The sequence below is a fragment of the Cyprinus carpio genome, chromosome A7 (genome assembly GCF_018340385.1).
Source record: "Cyprinus carpio isolate SPL01 chromosome A7, ASM1834038v1, whole genome shotgun sequence".
Taxonomy (NCBI): domain Eukaryota; kingdom Metazoa; phylum Chordata; class Actinopteri; order Cypriniformes; family Cyprinidae; genus Cyprinus; species Cyprinus carpio.
In genome coordinates, this window is record NC_056578.1 from 9354944 (window position 1) to 9373803 (window position 18860).

The window sequence follows — 18860 nt, forward strand, 5'->3', positions numbered from 1 at the left end:
CTGTCTGTTTATTTCTAGGTTTAATTTAGATTTTGAATTACAGGGTTGCTTTCTAAATTACGCAGCCATGCGAAGCTGAAAGCTGTACATGCATTAATAAGAATGAAATCAGACATGATGAGTGACACCTTCACACTTTAATAATTATCAAAAAGGTAAATACATATGCATAGCTCTGCCGCTACAAAAAGGAATAAAGCATTACTCTCCAACAGCGCTGAGCTGAATAATTGAGCATTCAACCTCTATATTCAGACTGGATGGTCCATGATGATGCATAGAGAAAGACAAACATGACTTCGGGGGTTCATGGGGTTTCTTCCTCCTCACATCCTTCGTGCTTTGCGAGGGCGACAGCCATTGTGCGGCACTGGGGTGTTGTCGGTGATGGAAACAACCTCCAGTCCTCCCATGGTTAACCCTTTAATGGCAGACTACACACGGGGGAGCAAAATCAATACAATCCAAGTCAGCTACCAGATACAGTCCACAACAATACACTCTCTCTAGAAGAGGAACAGGAGTGACTCCAGTGACAAAATGATCCAATGAAGCCTAATACTCTTGAGATATAGACTTGTGAAATTTGCTGATTTGGACAAAAAGATTTAAATAAAATGTAATATTTCTAATAGGGATGAATATTACATCTGCACCATATTTGTTACTGGAGGATATTACAAATGTTATTTATCTTTGCTGTCATCTTATGGTCACATAACATTTAATTTAAAAGAACAGTTTATTCAACAAATCACTTGCTCACCAGTGGATCCTCTGCAGTGAATGGGTGCCGTCAGAATGAGAATCCAAACAGCTGATAACAACATAACAATAATCCACAAGTAATCCACACCACTCCAGTCCATCAATTAATGTCTTGTGAAGTGAAAAACTGTGTTTGTAATATACACCAAGGCATTTCAAACCATTGTTTTCAGTTACAATATGAGTCCTCTATCCATAATGTTGCATTCTAAAGTGAAAAAATTGTCTTGTCTGAGCCTGCAGAGAAATATGCATGTGAAATATGCGAGAAGACAACAGGGGATGGAGAAAGCAACATTATGGATTATAGGCCGGTATTTTGGTCAGAAGTGACATCTTAAAGTTAAAATGTCTTAATGATGAATTTATGGATTTGTTTCTTACAAACACGCAGCTATTGCTTCACAAGATGTTAACTGATTGTCTAGAGTTGTATGGATTATTGTGATGTTGTTATCATCTTTTTGGACTCTCATTCTGATGGCACCCATTCACTGCAGAGGATCCACTGGTGAACAAGTGATGTAATGATACATTTCTCATTCTGATGAAGAAGCAAACCCATCCACATCTTAGATGGCTTGAGGGTGAGTATATTTGAAAAAAAAACAATAAAATGTTGTGATGCCTAAATTCACTTGTAGCATTTAAAATGGTTGATTTTAATTTAATTAGAATAGATAGATAATTAGAATAATCTAGGATATTATCAGCCATTTACCGGCCACAACATTAAAATAATTACTTGCCAGAATTGTAACATCTGAGCATCCCTGATTCCTTTCAAAATTCTATCCAACAATAGCACAAGTATTTACCCTAGCTTACCTATTTAGTAATTTGATTCAAGTAAGTTACCACTGCAGTTGGTGGCTTTGCATTGATTTATTTATGCTCCACCACCATCTGCTTAAATGCAACTTAGTCTGGAAACTTCTGACTGTGAATAAACCAAGGGTAGGTAAAATAGTAATGCAAGTCTTAAAAGCCCCCTGTTGCCTGCAGCTCTGGAGGAGCACCCGGCTCAGAGTAAGAGCATGCAGACTGCTGCTGAGCTCACAACTCATCGGTCAGTTTCAGAGTATTGATTGAATAGCAGCACGCATAACTGTTGCCGTGCCATACGGGCACAAACAGAGAATAATACATAATCACTGCTGCCATTCCGCTGAAAAGATCATAAAAAGAGAACAGATGAAACGCAGGTTTAAAATCATACGATCAACTAGATTTGTACATTTTCCTAAGAAAATGTGAATGCAAAAGTCGCTGCCACTATGTCTCTATGCAGTTCAGAATGTGTTCTGGGTGATGCCATAAATTTTGAATAATTTTTATTTGGTTACTGGTCACCATATCATTGGAGCTTATTAGCTTGTTTTCTGATGTGTCTTAGCTTGTTTTCTCATCTGTTCTGATTTCCTGATTGATTTTAAGAGTTTTTTGCTTTTTTTCATTTGCAAACGATTGATGTCCTGATGAAGGTCTGTGTGCAGAAACGAGTTGGCACAATAAATGACTGATTTTCTATAGCTCTTTTTTATTTTTTGATTTCTACACTCCACATGTGTTGCTGGTTTTATAAGTACTTTTTTGCTTTTTCCACACACCTTGTTAGTTTTTTGAAGTTGCACCAGAATAACCTCATAAGGCTTCTGGGTGGATGGGCCATATAAGTCAAAAAAGTCCTCCCCTGAGTCTCAATGATTTTTTGGTCTCTAGATATGGCTTAGGCCCCTCTAAAAGGTAACAACACACCTCAAACAGTGCAGAAAAGGTGACAGTAATAAGACTACTTTTACTACAAATTTAAATGAAGTCTTTTGTTTGTTTTTACTCATTTGCACATCTGTGGACCTCAAGATGCGAACAGAAGCTTTAAATTTCCATTTGCATGCCATGCAACAGTGTTTAGCATCATGTTAAGGCATACTCAGTGTAAGGATCTGAACAAACACCAATAAAATCAACAATAAATAAAACACTGTCTGACACTATTTGTGTCTTGTTGAGAAGATGTGTGCCGTTACGATTTTCAACTTGCACAATTAACTGTGTAGAAAAAAAATATTGTTCTTTTCAAAGATGGCTTGCACAAAAATTATTCAGCACAACTGTTTAAAAAAAGATAAGAAGAAACTGTTTTTGAAAATGATAAGAAATGAGCACCAAATCAGCATATTAGTAATGATGCTGAAAATACAGCTTTGCATCACAGGAATAAATAAATTACATTAAAAAAATATTCAATTAGAAAATAATTATTTTAAATTTTATATTGTAATATTATTTCACAATATTACAGTTTTTACTGTATTTTTGATCAAATAAATGCTGCCTTGGTGAGCACAAGAAACTTCTTTACAAATCAGATGTAGATGTTGTTACCATCTTCTTTTTTGTATTAATTATTAGTAATACGTTTTACATTTTATTTTACACATTTTTTCTTTATTTTATTCAACAGCTCCCTGCTCCCTCAATGCTTTTTCTATGTTTTTTGCTCTTTTATTTTCTATTGTGCACGTGAATAAGTGTTGAATAACACCTAACACAATAAAGATAATCTCGGACCCTTAAATTACAAATATTTCAATTATTACTATTTTGCATTTACCTTTTTTTACCATACATTTTTTGGTATTCACTGCAAAATTCACTGCCTAGTTTATTAGAAAACAGCATAATAATGTTTGTCTAATTTGAGAGTGGAGGTAAATTACGATGTCGACAGCTGTACAGATTCAAGACGTTCATTTGCATTCAAATGTGCACAGGTTCACTTTGGTTTTCTCACAGTTACAGATAAGCTGTCATATGAAAATCTTATTGCAATCATATAAAATATAGGTAAATGGAAAATGTCACGATAAATAAAAAGTAACATCATACTTCCCTAGAACAATGGGGATATTCTCACCTACAATGTAGTTTAATCCACAAGGAACTGCAGATTTTTTTCAGTGCAATTTTTTTTTTTTTTTCTGTAAATCTTTATAGGCATCATGTAAGGCATTAGTAAGCTACTCACCAAGCGCCCTGGACCGAGTCCCTTCACCAGCACACGGACATAGGTGACCCCCTTTGCCCTCGCCTTCTGCTCAACACAAACATACATACATTTAGAACATTTAGCATAATAAAAACTAATGAATCACTGAGGAAACACAAAATTGCAGGAGCCTAGAATCTGAGGTCTGTCCGAAACTACTAATTTAGATCATAACGCTTGTGTCCATACAGCAAATGAATGGTTATCAGTGGGAAGTCATATACTGATTATACAGCCTGCTGTGACTCAGGCTTGTCATTAGACTCTTCACGACACATGCTGATGAAATTACAAACAAATAGCATGGAAGTAACCACAGAGATGTATAAACATGAAACCGAAGATTTGAAATGCTATTTTTAATTTTTCTATTTCTCTTGGCCAGTCAAATTATCAGTATAAACAACACTGAAACAGTCAGTAAGGTACTGCTGAAAATCTCAGACCTGAGGATACACACACGCACATAAGACTTTCATATTTTAGAAAAATAAATAAATAAATAAAACACCTTTCAGAAGTTCTCTATATTCCAATTATGGTTTAACCGGTCCTGTTTCTAATATCACATTTTATGTCTGTCCTGACAGAATTTTTCAGCATGATTTTAAATTTAAAGCAGAAAAACAGTCAAACACAATCTACAATAAAGAAGGGTACTTTAACAATTAAGCAGGATGTGGTAAATTACTACTAAAGAAATGTGCTGCCATCAAGTGGACAACATCCAAATTACAGACACAAAATAATTTTGATGGAACAAAACAAACAAAATGTTATATTGTTTATGCCTAGACAACTATATTTTTATTACAATGTATTGTACTCAGAATAAAAAATAACCACACAAAAATGGTTTTAACAATCACTGACACAGTATATGTTATCAATAACCTGGTAACTATCAATACGATGGTCCATCTTACCGCAGCAGCTGAAATCCCAGCAGTCTGTGCAGCAATAGGAGTAGATTTCTTCACATTCTTAAAGCCCTCTGATCCACACGATGTTCGGACCATGTACTGGCCCAGACAATCTGTGACCTGGATATGTGTGCTACAGCGAGAACGTAAGGACAATGTGTTGTCAGCCTGCAGTTTTTATGGACTCCTGACTATGAAATCCCAGTATTTTTGGAGAGATGGAGGACAAATCACAGGTTGAGATCAGGGATGCATCGATGTTGAAATTATTATTAGACAAGACAAGTTTGTGCGAGTGTGGGCCGAGTTAGTAAACATCCAGTATTAGGTATAAATAATAATTATAATGCACATACTGCAACTATATGGACATCTGTAGCCCTGAGATAAACACAGAAAATACTGTAATTTCATTTCACGTGCAAACTAAAAGGCATGATGTAGGACATGATATGCAACAAAAGCACCTTGACCAACACAATAGATGAATAAATGTCAAGTGTATGTAAGAGCTGAAATAAGCACATGCTATAGCTGCATGCACACAGCAAGCAAACTATATCTGGACTAATTCCATTTTCATTTGTCAATCACAACTATTTAATTTTTGTGAAGCAACTTACTTGTTATATGTGGCTTTAACGTGTGCTATCGGTAACTCTTCAAACTTCTTGCTGTCCCATATCAGGGAGCTCTCCTCACCCGGAAATGGAGGGAAGAGACTAAATAGGGAACAGAATATAATGCAACAACAATAACAAACATTTTACCATGAAATCTACTGTTTATTCATCTATAATTACTTTCTTTTTACCTTGAGAGATACTTTATTATCAACGATAACTATAACTATCAATTAGGGCTGCACGATTAATCGAATTTCTAATAGCTATTACAATTGTGGATGCCACAATTACATAATCATAACACATTCAAAGTGGCAATTAATCGTTCAAAGTCAACTTATGTTATTTAGCGTGTTTGAGATGCGTTTTTTTCTTTCTACGTCATCTTAGGGGTTTTTCCTATTATTTCATTTTATTTTTAGTATAACATTATAATAGCATTCATATTTTTACTTTTTTATAATTTAAAGAAGAAACCAATCCGATGTAAAGTTGACATTTGAGGCTTAATCTTATAGAAAAGCACTAAAAGTTTTTCAGTTATAGTGTTTTCAGCTTGTTTATTTTCATATAAAAATACGGCATGCAGTTGCATCAAACAATGTTATAAACATCATTCAATGTAAACTGCGATAATCGTAATTAATAGTTGCAATTACAATTTCAAGGGAATAATCGACAATTATGATTTTTGTCAAAATTGTGCAGCCCTACTATCAATGTTTTTTTTTTTTTAATTGTTTTATTCAGGATGGATGCATTACATTGATTAAAGGGGACAGGAAAGACATTTATAATGTTTCAAAAGATTCCCGTTTTAAATAAATGCTGTTATTTTGAACTTTCTATTCATGAAAGAATCCAAAATGTATCACAATCTATTTATTATTTGTAATCTCTGGGGTTAATTTATGCGATATTTATATCCTAAGAATGGACAAAAAGGTTTGGGAGCCCCAGGGTTAAGGCCATATTTGAAAGCAGGTGTTAGTCAGTGTTTGTCATACTCTTTCAGTCTTTTGACGGGGGCTGATGAGCTCTTGGTTTCCACTGGTTTGGCATCAGCATCTTGTAATCGGATGGCACTGCGTGACAGTGGACGCCGAAGCCCCACATTTCCACCACTGCAGAAGACAACAACCAATTACATCCATCAGTACCAAAATACAAAGCTGGTCTCTAGACAAATGGTCACGACTTTGAAGAAGCACAAATAGAAGACCTTTTATCTTGTATCATTTCATAGTTTTGATGACTTCACTATTATTGTAAAATGTGGAAAACAGTGGCAGCAGTCTCCAAACTTTTCACTGATAGTGAATGTGGTGCTTAGGAGGTGCTTCAAAGAACACTACAGTATAATAATGTAGTATTAGTATGGTACATTTCCAGGAAACCATGGTTTTACTACGGTGCATTGTCAAAAAAGGCATATTCATTTCATATGACCTAAAAATATTATTGTGTCATGTCCAAAAATGGCAGAACCATACTAGTATACATGTCCTACAATACACTACCATGGAACTATAACCAAAAACCAGATTAATGTTATGTCAGCATTTGTTATATGATTGTTTTGTTGACTTAAATATAGCGTAAACACACACACACACACACACACACAACACACACACACACACTTACAGAGAAGGATATGCGTCTGTTATACAAATCAAACACTTTATCAGATGTGCTGCTATAATAAACACATGAGCTACTTACATTAACCGTCCAGAGGAATTAAATGGCTCAAAAAGCTGCTGGCACGAACCTCGAATGAAGCTGTACAGCCTAAGATACATAGTGTGTGTTTTAAATCATTCAGTTTATTCACGCACACACACACACGACTTCAGGTAGCTTGGCGGACATTGAGGGTCGTGTAAAGTGTGTTTAAGGGGAACGTCACAATCATGCTACATTTCAGAGGGGTGTTCTTCTTATACTTTAGGCGTCAGTGTATCGAATGTGACGTAAAGTATTTTCGTTATGTTAAGCATAGTATTAATAATTAATATAAATATAGCATGTATTTATTTTCATTAAATTAGCTTTGGAAACACTGCCAAACCTTTTTCTCTTAAACTGGTTCCCCCTATTTTCGAAATAGTCGCGTCTATTTCGCAAACTCCGCAAAGCACGACGGGAACACGTGCGGTCAACATGGCGGCGCCCTTCAGTAGAGTTTATCGACCATTGTGGAGAATAATAACTACAAGTACGTTAAACAGAGGCGTGCGAAATGTTTCTTCCTCTAGGCAACAGTGGTCTGCGCAAAATGTCAAACCCGCGGGTGCTGCGTCTCCGTGGGCGCTGCATGGAGCTGTATGTCTGCAGCGGCTACCCGCGGTCTCTCAAGACAGGAGCCCCATAGAGGAAGAGTTCATGGAGCTCATGCACCAGGTAAGAAAAAAAAAAAAAAAAAAAAATCAGTACTGCACATGAAATATATAATATTTTAATTATTTTAAATAAATAATTAAGCAGCTGAGTCCTTAGCCATATATATATATATATATATATATATATATTATATATATAGATATATATATATATATATATATATATATATAACTACTAGCTTTTCTAATCTTTTGTATTTCTATCTGTTTTTCTTTTTCATTCTGTTATACAATTAACAAAAGCAAAAAAAAAAATATAAAAAATAAGACCTCTAACACTAGCTTGCTCTATTCTTTTTCCTGTTCTATCTGTTTTCTTTTTATTTATTATACAATTAACAAAATCAACAAAAGCAAAAAACGATCTCTAACACTAGCTTGCTCTATTGTTTTTTCTATTCTACCTGTTTTCTTTTTATTTATTATATTATTTAAAAGCCCTTGCTATGTGTACTGCTTTAAGCTAACTGAGACTTGTTATAGCACTTGTATATAATTGCTCTTTTGTTGATTTTGATTGCTTCCATTGTCCTCATTTGTAAGTCGTTTTGGATAAAAGCGTCTGCTAAATGACTAAATGTAAATACACCATGTTCATGTCATGTTTTTTTACCATTTATGTAATTTATTTTCTGTTTCGAATTTTAGTGTGCTGTAGCGTATTTTGAGGTTGTGTGTCTGTCTTGTGTATTTTAGTATTAGGCTGCCCATCTATTAATCTGCTTGCCACGAGCCACCTGTCAAACACATCTCACGGGATTGCTTATCGTTTCAGATGGAGTTAGAGAGAAGCCTGCTCTCGGACCACGAGCTGAGGCTCCTGGAGGATGCTGCACGGATGAGCCGGAAACAAGAAGAGGATTATGATTCAGATGAGGAGGAGGAGGATTACAGAGATAAAGAAATTGTTACAGCTCAAGATCTGGAAGATATTTGGGAACAGAAACTGAAGCAGTTTCAACCAGCTCCGCGGTCACAAGGTAAGCATTATTTCGGCAGTGAAAGAGTCTGTTTTTTTTTTTTTTTTGCTTTGATGCTAGTCATGTTTTTAAGACATTTCAGAGTTATAAAACATGTTGAATGTTCACAAACTACTCTACAGCTGTTGACGAGAAAGACGTGAGTTCTTCAGAGCGTTGTTTAGCTGACAGCCTGATCTTGTTGGTGAAGAAGCATGTTGGCAGTCAAAAGCTTTGGCTCCTGCCTCAGATACAGTGGCAGACGGGAGAGACACTTCGACAGACGGCCGAACGTGCCCTTGCAAGTCTTCCAGGTAATGCTTATATTGTAATATCCTTTTAGACAGCTTCAGGTAGGTCTGTTTTTACTGTAGAGTTGATGCCAGCTTTAACAAAAGCTGTTTTAACATCGCATCACAAGCAGGGCAAGAAAAAAATGAAACTTGATGCATTTTCTGGTTAAAGAAAAATTCAGTATGGTTTATACTTTTGAGGACTGTTGGAAAGATTTGGTCCACAGTGTTTAAAAACCATAAGTTCCTTCTTACTCACGAACACAATCACATTAGGTATTATTCAGCCTGGCAGTGGTGACATAATAAGACTGTAATACTCTGTAGGGCTGCACGATTAATCGCATGCATTTGTCATGCGTGTCTCATCAGTAAAGCTGGTTCCGTGATTAGCGGTAATATCCGTCACCTGTTTTCAAAAATGCACCGGGGTCTCATACCACAGAGCCGTAGTTCACTGACAAGCTACGCAATATCGTGTTCATATACGAATGCGATTAAATCTCAATTATGAATAGAATATTGCGTAGCTTGTCAGTGAAGTACGGCTCTCTTATTAACTGCCGAACACCGTTTGAAAACAGGTGACAGACATTTACCGCTAATCACGGAACCGGCTTTACTGATGAGACACGCATGACAAATGCATGCGATTAATCGTGCAGCCCTAATACTCTGCAGGTTAAATTATTAAGCTTCTGTTTAATTTGTCCTCTGTAGGGGCTGATCTAAAGGCCACTTTCCTTGGCAATGCACCCTGTGGATTTTACAAATATAAATACCCAAAGGACATTCAGAAAGAGGGCAGTGTTGGAGCCAAGGTGTTCTTCTTCAAAGCTGTGCTGCCCAGCCATAAGCACTTACCCCTAGAGAAGAATTCATTTGCTTGGGTGAAAAAGGAGGAACTCCAGGACTTCCTGAAGCCAGAGTACCTGAAACAAGTCAGACGCTTCATTATGGCTCTGTAATATGGGAAGACATGGACATGATGGAAAACAGAGCACAGGTTTATGTTTTTTATATTTTTTGGACTATGATTCCATGAGTTTGGACCCTATTCCACCAGATGACCGCAACAATCAATATGAGTGAGGTTCAGATTGTCATATAGATGTTATACAGTATGTTCCATACACTATATTGTCACCTGCCGACGTGTATTTGTATATGTATTTATCCTGCTTGTAAATGAAAACTTCTATGACAATGTATGCAATATTAAAAAGGTCCTGTTTTCAACTTTATAGCATGTGATCTCATCATTTTTTAAAAGCATTTTAAAATGTAGCATGAAATCATGTTTCCAGCAGGGTGGAAATTGTATATTGTTTGCTATTCCTATACTTCACTGTCACTTCTTTATGCGTGCACATATTTTGTGCTTTAAAATACTACCACTTGAGGGCAGTAGATGGACAAAGAAAGGAGGACAGACAATCCAATGGGACCCTTTCTCCTCTTTACGAAAACACAAAGGATATCCAATTATGCTTTTGGCCGGTATATTTCTGTCTTGTCAAATTTAAATGCCTTGTACTTGGGGTTTTCTCTTCTGCTCTTTTATGTCTCTCTCGCTTGCTCAGTTGTCAAATAGTCATTGACTTTTGTGCTGTGCTGGTGGAAATGGGGATTAGTAATACTATGAATTATTTAGGGACCTTGATTATGTAGGTCTCTAAAAATTGGCTGTAGACAGTCATTTCTGCCAGCGTTTTGGGATTTGGAAGAGAAATTACTTTTGAAATTCCTCATAAATAGTGCAGCTGTGGGCTTCGGGCTTTGCAGAGGGAGGCATTTTTTAAAGAACACACACTTGAGAAACGTCCTAGCCAGTTTTCGTAAGGATAAGTGATATATGACTTCTTTGAAAAACCTCAGTGGTACTAAAAACAGGCTTTATTTTCTTTTTCCAAAAATTATTTCTTATTTTGTTTTGGGGGTGAAATAGGACCCAGATATTTCTTGACAGTTTTTGTGAGATTAAGAGTCAATGCAAGAGCTTTTCTTTGTATTAGGGTTTGACCCGATAGATGAAGCCATTGCCGATGGCTGACAGACATCACGATGTTGAGCCGGGATTGTGATTCAGTTCAGAACTCATATTAAATGAAAACTAAATACACAATACTAGAAAAATAGTTTTAACGTGGATTATTGGAACACTACAATTAGCCCGAGTCTATATTAAATGACTTTAACTCACTTGTCTGTGCAGCGTTACTCTACTATGGTGAAGCTGAGGGCTGTAGATACTTCAGAAATGAAGAATATGCTGTAACTTTTCTGTTTTTAAGGGACAGCATTGAGAATAATTTTCTGCACTCCAGAATGTTTCTATTTGCTTTTCATAAGTATTCATCTTTCTTCATCCTTCTTTTTGTGCAAACTGGATGCTTCTTTCTACAAAACTGCTCTTTTCAAGTCCATCCATAAATTCTCAATAAGACTTATCTGGTCATTCCAAGACATTAACATAATTTAAGCCATAAGTATTAAGTATTATCAGGTATGAGTTAGGTATTAGATAGAACTGCTCTTTTCAAGTCTATGTGGATAGTTTTGTTACTGCAATGCAATGTTTTTCTTTCAAAACTGCTATTTTCAAGTCCATCCATAAATTTTCAACTGGATTGAGATTGATCTTGCCACTCAAGGACATTAACATTGCATTGTCTGTTTAAGCCATTCCTGTGTAGCTTTGGGGTGTTAAGCCATAAGTATTCATCCCTGTCAGGTCGGCATTAAATAGAAGATAGCAATTTTTCCTGGAACCTGCATTTAGCTGTTTTCATACCCTCACAAGTTTTTAAGGTCTTACTCTAGAGAAGATTCATAACAGCATGATACTGCCATCACCATGCTTCCCAAAATATATGTTGTGTTTGTCTAACGTGTATTTAGTTTGATGGCTAAAAAATGATATTTTGGTCTCTTCTAACAAAACCATTTTCCGACTGTCTTGGTGACCTCCCTCACTAGTGTCCTGCATGGCCAGCTCTAGTTATATTTACAGTACTGCCATGCTCTTTCCATTACTTAATTATTGATTTAACTATACTCCAAGGGATATTTAATGACTTCTTGAAGTCTTCTTGTAGCCGTCCCCTGACTTGAGCTTTTCAATTACTTTTCTGCAGAATTGCTTGGAGGTTTTTTTTTCTTAATGATGTAAGTTCTGACACAATATTGGGAGTTGGAGCTCCCAGATTGAGTTGCTTTTATACAATCAATTGAAACTCTCTGACTACACACAAGTAACTTAACTAAAAACTTGATTTATTTTATACTCAGTATTATTTAAATCCCTTTATAGAGTGTTTTTTTTCTTTTTCTGTCGATTAGTGTCAAAAAAGCCAAAGGATGTGTGATCATTGCTGTAACACAACAAAACAAGTCTTTTATAGGAACTGTATCTCAAGTCTACCATTAATCCAGATATTGGCATATTGTTCTAGTTTTATTAGTTCATGTATACATACAGTGCTCTCTGCACCTAAGCATACTCAAGACGCTAGTGTCTAACTTAATAACGGTGAGAATAAAAAACATTATGCATGTTTGCTGCTAAGACACTTCGACCCAAATCCCATTTCAAATTAAATTGGCCACATTTAGCCCATAAACATGCTTTACCTCAACAGCTTAATTCATAATTGAAGGTTAAAACGGGGGCTCTGAGATCTTCAGAGACAGCTAAATGGAGCTGGGAAAGGAATAAATGGGTTTGAATACAAACCTTCCTACCCTTTAAAGACCTCAAGAGCTGAGCTCAGCTGTATGAGATCAGGTGAGGTTATTGAGGGGATGTACCACAATTAGCTGATCAGCATGTTTTGTTCTTGCTCACGTCTCACACCCTAATCACAATGCTTTGTCATGTCTGAAAGTATTAAACACCCTTTGACGATATTAGAATTGATATTTTCTCTGCACTTTGTCCTCTCCTATAAGTATGTTTTTAGACACCCAGAAGTCCTATTTCAAATTAAAGTGAATGACTGCCCTAAAAAACAAAGCCTACAATCAATCAACCATTTATAAAGTGCAGAGTACAATGCAAAATCTCTGGTTGTATGGAATGTAATCCCAAAGGAAAAATTTTACCCCAGTTAACCTAACACTGTTTCATTTGCATTCTTTTTTAATCAAGAAAAGCCATTTTTACTGAACAAGCAATAACTCTATTGGTCTATAAAAGTTCAGCAAAAAAATATTTTGTGCTTATCCTAGAGCCTACAGATTTGGACAGGGGTTTTCAAAACTTTTTGATACCAAGGAAGCCCCAGAAGTGAATATATTTTTGTGAGTGACCCCTACTTAAAATAGAAAGGCAGCTATTTATTTTCATAAATAAAGACTCATTTTTTACTGTGTGAGAAATGTAAGGCAACTTGATTAAAAAAATTAAATAAATGATGTTTCATTAACAAGGTTCAGGAGGAGCACGTCAGATACTTAGCCTAATTAGCACAGGTGGAGCTCACTTAAGATAATCAACACTAGGGTATAAATACAGCTGACTTACCCCTGTCCATTGACGGTTTATCAGCATCCCCCCTCCACCCCATCTCCTCCACTTAGAGTTCATTTTACACTTATGTGGGGGGGTACTCTAGGTTCGGGCCATTCCCGAGCTCGGAGCCCTTCCCTGGACAGCATGCCAAATATGCATTTTATACTTCAGCTAATTATATGTAAGTGTGAACTCGTGAATTGACCTTCTGTGACATATTGTCACTGCTTAAGTCAAACGAAAATATAAAAAATATTTTTAGAATTTAATATAAAATATTTAATTTATAATAAGATTTTTTTCTACTCTCAATTACACCTGATGAAAACCATTTTCACGGTTACACTACTCTTGTCTTATAAAAATGTAATAAATAAAACCATTTTCCATAGAAAATATATTTTCCCACAGAACTAGGGTTTACATTTAAAAAAAAGTAAATAACATTTTATATTTTAAATTATTTAATAATAATAATAATAATAATAATAATAATAATAATTAAGGAGTTAGTTTTTTTATATATATATAATCTTAAAAAAAGAATGTGTTAACCTCTACAGCCATACAAATACACTTTTTTTTTTCTTTCTCAAATTTTCCGCAGATCCTTTAGCACCCCTTTGTTGCCCCTGGACCCCAATTTAATATACCTGCATATATGATTCTCAATGGTAAAAATCTTTACCTGATGTTGTTCCTGAGTCAGAAAGATAGAAATGAGCTTATTATAGGCTGCACTAGTTAATTTCACTACTGTTTAGAACTCACATGCAAAAATTCATCAAATCAATATAAATGATTGGCTTGACATTTCAGTGACGTAGTGACGTAAAAGTAGAGTCATTACACCACTGAGGAAAATGTGATACTGAATATCCTTCACTGAAAAACTAACATAAAATGTGTCATTGAATATGGGATCCTTGAGCACAAAGCAAAGGGTGTCATTAGGTGTCATTACCAGTTACAGTCAGTGATTTGTTGCTTTTTCATACCTGGCCTTAGGTCAGCTCTCAAACACTGTGCTGCGGATGCACTTTTGTGAGTGCGCTCCTTTGAAAAGTCATTACATTTGTGAGAAACCAAGATGGGTATGACCCTCTTGGCAAAAAAAGAGCTTCTGGAAATTGCCCCATCCATCATAATTACACCTATTGGGCAGCGCTAAGGAAGACAGGGGGAGCTAGCCCCTTTCCTGACCTGGTACGGATCCGGAGAATGGGAAGACTGAAATTGAACTGAAATCCCTTTGGGGGAAATAAAAGGATTAGGAATGTTTGAAGAAGACCCTGTTAAGGCGAGAACTAGATTTTACAATCATTTTGGGACATTTCCCCTTTTCTGGGTTTTATCTATCTCCATAGCATCCATCCGATGTTCTTGATTGATACCAACTATTTACGGCTTCATTGCCTCCCTCTCAAGCTTCTTTCAAGACAATCTATCCATATTGTGTTAATGGCAGAAGCCATTTTGAAAATTGTTGTTAAATTTAAAATGTTTGCATCTGAAATAGCTGAAATAGTGTCAGTGTTGCAGGAATTAACTTTGTTAAAACACTGTGACCCACAATAGATGTACATTTTTTAAAGCAGTTGCTCCACACTGGCCTGCCAAATGAAGCAATTCCTTTTTGCACTTGTTTGTTTTGTTTAAATTATGCCATAGAAGCTAGGAAAAGGCACAGAGGGTCATTAATCAATTAACGTGCAATTCACATTACCATTCAAAAACACTGTGGTGCAACAAAAAAATGCATAATTAGTGAGAAACATATGGCTTCATCATGTATGACTTTGCTTGGCTGAGCTTACCGTATTCACTCCCTCCACAGAAAAGAAGTATATGAAATGTTAAGCACACTTTTTGGGAAGCCAAACACATTCAACTAGTTCAAGACAGCATTTTTCTTCCTGCATTTAACAGGAGAAAGCATTTTAGGTAATGTGAATAGTTAGTAATTACATTTCACTTTTGCATTTGACCCAATAGATTTTAAAATTCAGTTCATTTGAATTTAACATCTTGCTTTTTGGTACAAGGTTGGAAGTGCAGTAGTGTGAAATTTCAAAGGAAGAAACACTGGAACAATTAAGTCACTTAAACCTGAGACTTAAGTTAAATGAAAATGGTTTGATTTTCTGCAGTCAATGGGTGCCGTCGGAATGAGAGTTCAATCAGCTGATAAAAACATGTCACGTGGATTACTTGTGGATTAATGTGATGCTTTTATCAACTGATTGAACGCTCATTCTGATGGCTTTGACACCTGAGTGTTTTCCAAGGTGGTCTATCCTATCAGGCAAATTTAACTACAGTGCTCTTGTAGTTCAAAAAGTAGGGCAATGTACGAGAAACAGCATGTTCCCATGGAATGCATGAACTGATAAACTGTATACTTTGAATGCAATGTAAGTCGCTTTGGATAAAAGTGTGTGCCAAATATAAATGTGAATGTAAATATAACAGCAAGATAGTGGGTTTGAGGAAGAGCATGAACTGTAACTTAAACGCAATGCAAGTGTGTTTGAAAGAAATTCCACATAAACGGTAATGTAATGGCAATGGTGGCGCGTCCACACACAGTGGCTTCTCTCTCCCCCGTCAGAACGGTGTTTTTTGTCTTGTGAGTCGCAGTGTTTTTGTACGTCTTCATCGCGTCTACCTGTATTTAAGCGTGCATCTCACCCACAGCTGAGGTGCCACAAGCGACGTGAGAGGAAGCAGAAGAGGGGTAAGCGTGGAGGTATCCGGGCTAGGCTAACGGCTAACCCTCACAAGCCAGCTATCCTCACCATCGTACTGGCTAACGTACGCTCTTTGGACAACTGGACTACATCAGATTACTACACTCAACTCAGAGGACTGTAAGAGTCTGTTGTGTTTTTGTGTTCACGGAAACATGGCTCAACGACAGTGTCCCAGACTGCACTATCCAGCTCGATCAGCTGACATACTATCATGCTCTCATCGCGGGAGGTAAATCATGTGGCGGCGGGCTTTGTGTTTACATCAATGATGCGTGGTGCCGCGATGTTGTTGTGGTCTGCAAACACTGCTTGCCCCTGGTGGAGTTTATGATTATTAAGTGCCGGCCTTTCTATCTGCCGAGGGAATATTCAGCCCTACTGCTCGTTGCTGTTTACGTTCCCCTCAGCTCCAACAACAACAGGAGTGAGGCACTGAATGAACTGTACCAGCACATCAGTGAGCAGCAGACAGCCCACCCTGATGCTTTTCTCATCTTGGCTGGGGATTTCCACCACGCAGACTTAAAGAGTGTGTTGCCAAAAATACACCAACACATTAATTTTCCAACAAGAGGTAAAAACATTTTAGACTTAGTTTATACCACACAGAGAGGAGCTTACAAAGCACCCCCCCTCCCCCACCTCGGTGCCTCAGACCACATCACTGTCATGCTAATGCCTGCATACAGATCGCTCGTTAAAGTTGCCAAACAAGTTCACAAACAAATTCAAGTGTGGCCAGAAGGGTCGTCTGAGGCTCTTCAAGACTGTTTTGACACCACTGACTGGAATATGTTTAAACAGGCTGCCACATACAATAACACCACAGACCTCCAAGAGTACTCAGAGACTGTCACTGCCTACATCAACAAGTGTATTGATGTAACAGTCACAAAAACCATCACTGTCCAGGCCAACTGGAAGCTGTGGATGACAGGGGAGGTCTACAGACTCCTGAAGACGCGGAACGCTGCCTTCAGAGCTGGAGATGAGGTGGGCCTGAGGACAGCCAGGGCCAGCCTGTCCCACGGCATCAGACAGGCTAAGAGACAGTACTCCAGGAGTATAGCCCATAGATTCAGCGACAGCAGAGACACTCAGAGCCTGTGGCAGGGGATACAGACCATTACGGACTACAAGCCCCCACCGCGGCCCTTTGAAAGCACCATCTCCCTGCTGAATGAGCTGAACGGCTTCTTCGCTCGATTTGCGGCACAAAACAACTCCACTGCACAGAAGACTCCACCTCCTCCCGGCGACCAGGTGATGACGCTGTCCCCGGACAGCGTGAGGAGATCCCTCAGCAGGATCAACGCACGCAAAGCTCCGGGTCCTGCCAACATTCCTGGGTGTGTACTGAGAGACTGTGCAGAGGAACTCACTGATGTCTTCACAGACATTTTTAACATCTCGCTTAGTCAGGCTGTTGTTCCCACATGCTTCAAAGCTACCACCATCATCCCAGTCCCAAAGAAGCCGTCTCCATCCTGCTTCAATGACTACCGTCTAGTTGCACTTACCCCTATTCTCATGAAGTGCTTTGAACGGCTAGTCATCAAGTCTGCCCCCCCTCCCTGGACCCCTTCCAGTTTGCATATCGGTCCAACTGCTTGACCGATGATGCCATCTCAACTACCCTCCACTCAGCACTCACACATCTAGGGAAAAAAGACACATACGTCAGAATGCTGTTCTTAGACTTCAGTTCAGCATTCAACAAAATCATCCCTCAACAGCTCATTCACAAACTGGTCCAGCTGGGACTCAACACTTCGCTGTGCAACTGGCTGTTAGACTTTCTAACTGAAAGACATCAGGCAGTACGGGTCGGCAGCAACACATCCAGCACCATCACAGTAACAACTGGGGCCCCCCAAGGATGTGTGCTGAGCCCCCTCCTCTTCAGTCTGCTGACCCACGACTGCACTCCGTCACACAACTCCAACCTCTTCATTAAGTTTGCGGTTGACACGACTGGGGTGGGTCTCATTAGCAACAGAGATGAGACAAACTTCAGGAGCGAGGTGAGCCGCCTGGCCGGGTGGTGCAGTGACAACAATCTCTTTCTGAACGTGGAGAGGACGAAGGAGATTGTTGTTGACTTCAGGAGAGTGCACACTCAGCATGCTCCTTTGACCATCAATGGTGCGTCTGTGAAGAGAGTGAGCAGCACCAAGTTCCTGGGTGTGCACATCACAGAGGACCTCTCCTGGACTGAAAACACAGCAGCACTGGCCAAGAAAGCACAGCAGCGTCTCTACTTCCTCCTGGAACCCGTCTCATCCGTAAAGCCCTCTTCATCGCAGGTGATCCCACTCACCCGTCACACAGCTTCTTCAGTCTGCTGCCATCAGGGAGGAGACTGTGGAGTCTCTAGTCCAGGACCAGTAGACTGAAGGACAGCTTCATTCATCAGGCTGTTGGGAAGCTGAACTCCCTCCCGACCTTGACCCCGCTCCCCTCTTTTTCCCCATGCACCATTGAACTCTGAACCTCAGTCCCTACCCCCCGCTCCCAGCTCCCACTAACACACTTGGACATGCACCAGACACTTTGTACAGCATTGGT

The 18860-nt window shown here is 38.2% G+C and overlaps 2 protein-coding genes across 2 annotated transcripts; one reads left to right on the forward strand and one right to left on the reverse strand.

Annotated features, from left to right (window-relative positions):
• Nucleotides 1–118: 118 nt before the first annotated feature.
• On the reverse strand, nt 119–7268 carry LOC109093338 (28S ribosomal protein S11, mitochondrial-like). Its single transcript, XM_042759527.1, has 6 exons — nt 7095–7268; nt 6377–6493; nt 5367–5465; nt 4747–4876; nt 3800–3865; nt 119–434 (listed from the first exon to the last, which is right to left on the reverse strand). Exons 1-6 carry the CDS (start codon nt 7172–7174, stop codon nt 327–329), a joined length of 600 nt encoding a protein of 199 aa, XP_042615461.1. The 5' UTR covers nt 7175–7268; the 3' UTR covers nt 119–326.
• Nucleotides 7269–7488: 220 nt separating this feature from the next.
• Nucleotides 7489–10270, forward strand: LOC109093340 (39S ribosomal protein L46, mitochondrial-like). The gene is made up of 4 exons (XM_042759526.1): nt 7489–7775; nt 8550–8754; nt 8877–9047; nt 9747–10270. Exons 1-4 carry the CDS (start codon nt 7536–7538, stop codon nt 9992–9994), a joined length of 864 nt encoding a protein of 287 aa, XP_042615460.1. The 5' UTR covers nt 7489–7535; the 3' UTR covers nt 9995–10270.
• The last annotated feature ends 8590 nt before the right edge of the window (nt 10271–18860 follow it).

What these genes read in the sequence shown, in the direction of transcription:
- LOC109093338 (XM_042759527.1), bottom strand. Translation starts at nt 7,174, where the DNA reads ATGTATCTTAGGCTGTACAGCTTCATTCGAGGTTCGTGCCAGCAGCTT. An exon ending in CCCGTCAAAAGACTGAAAGA is followed by an intron (nt 5,466 to 6,376) that starts GTATGACAAACA and finishes TTCCCTATTTAG; the next exon opens with TCTCTTCCCTCCATTTCCGG. An exon ending in GTTAAAGCCACATATAACAA is followed by an intron (nt 4,877 to 5,366) that starts GTAAGTTGCTTC and finishes TTCTCGCTGTAG; the next exon opens with CACACATATCCAGGTCACAG.
- LOC109093340 (XM_042759526.1), top strand. Translation starts at nt 7,536, where the DNA reads ATGGCGGCGCCCTTCAGTAGAGTTTATCGACCATTGTGGAGAATAATA. An exon ending in TCATGGAGCTCATGCACCAG is followed by an intron (nt 7,776 to 8,549) that starts GTAAGAAAAAAA and finishes TTATCGTTTCAG; the next exon opens with ATGGAGTTAGAGAGAAGCCT. An exon ending in ACCAGCTCCGCGGTCACAAG is followed by an intron (nt 8,755 to 8,876) that starts GTAAGCATTATT and finishes ACTACTCTACAG; the next exon opens with CTGTTGACGAGAAAGACGTG.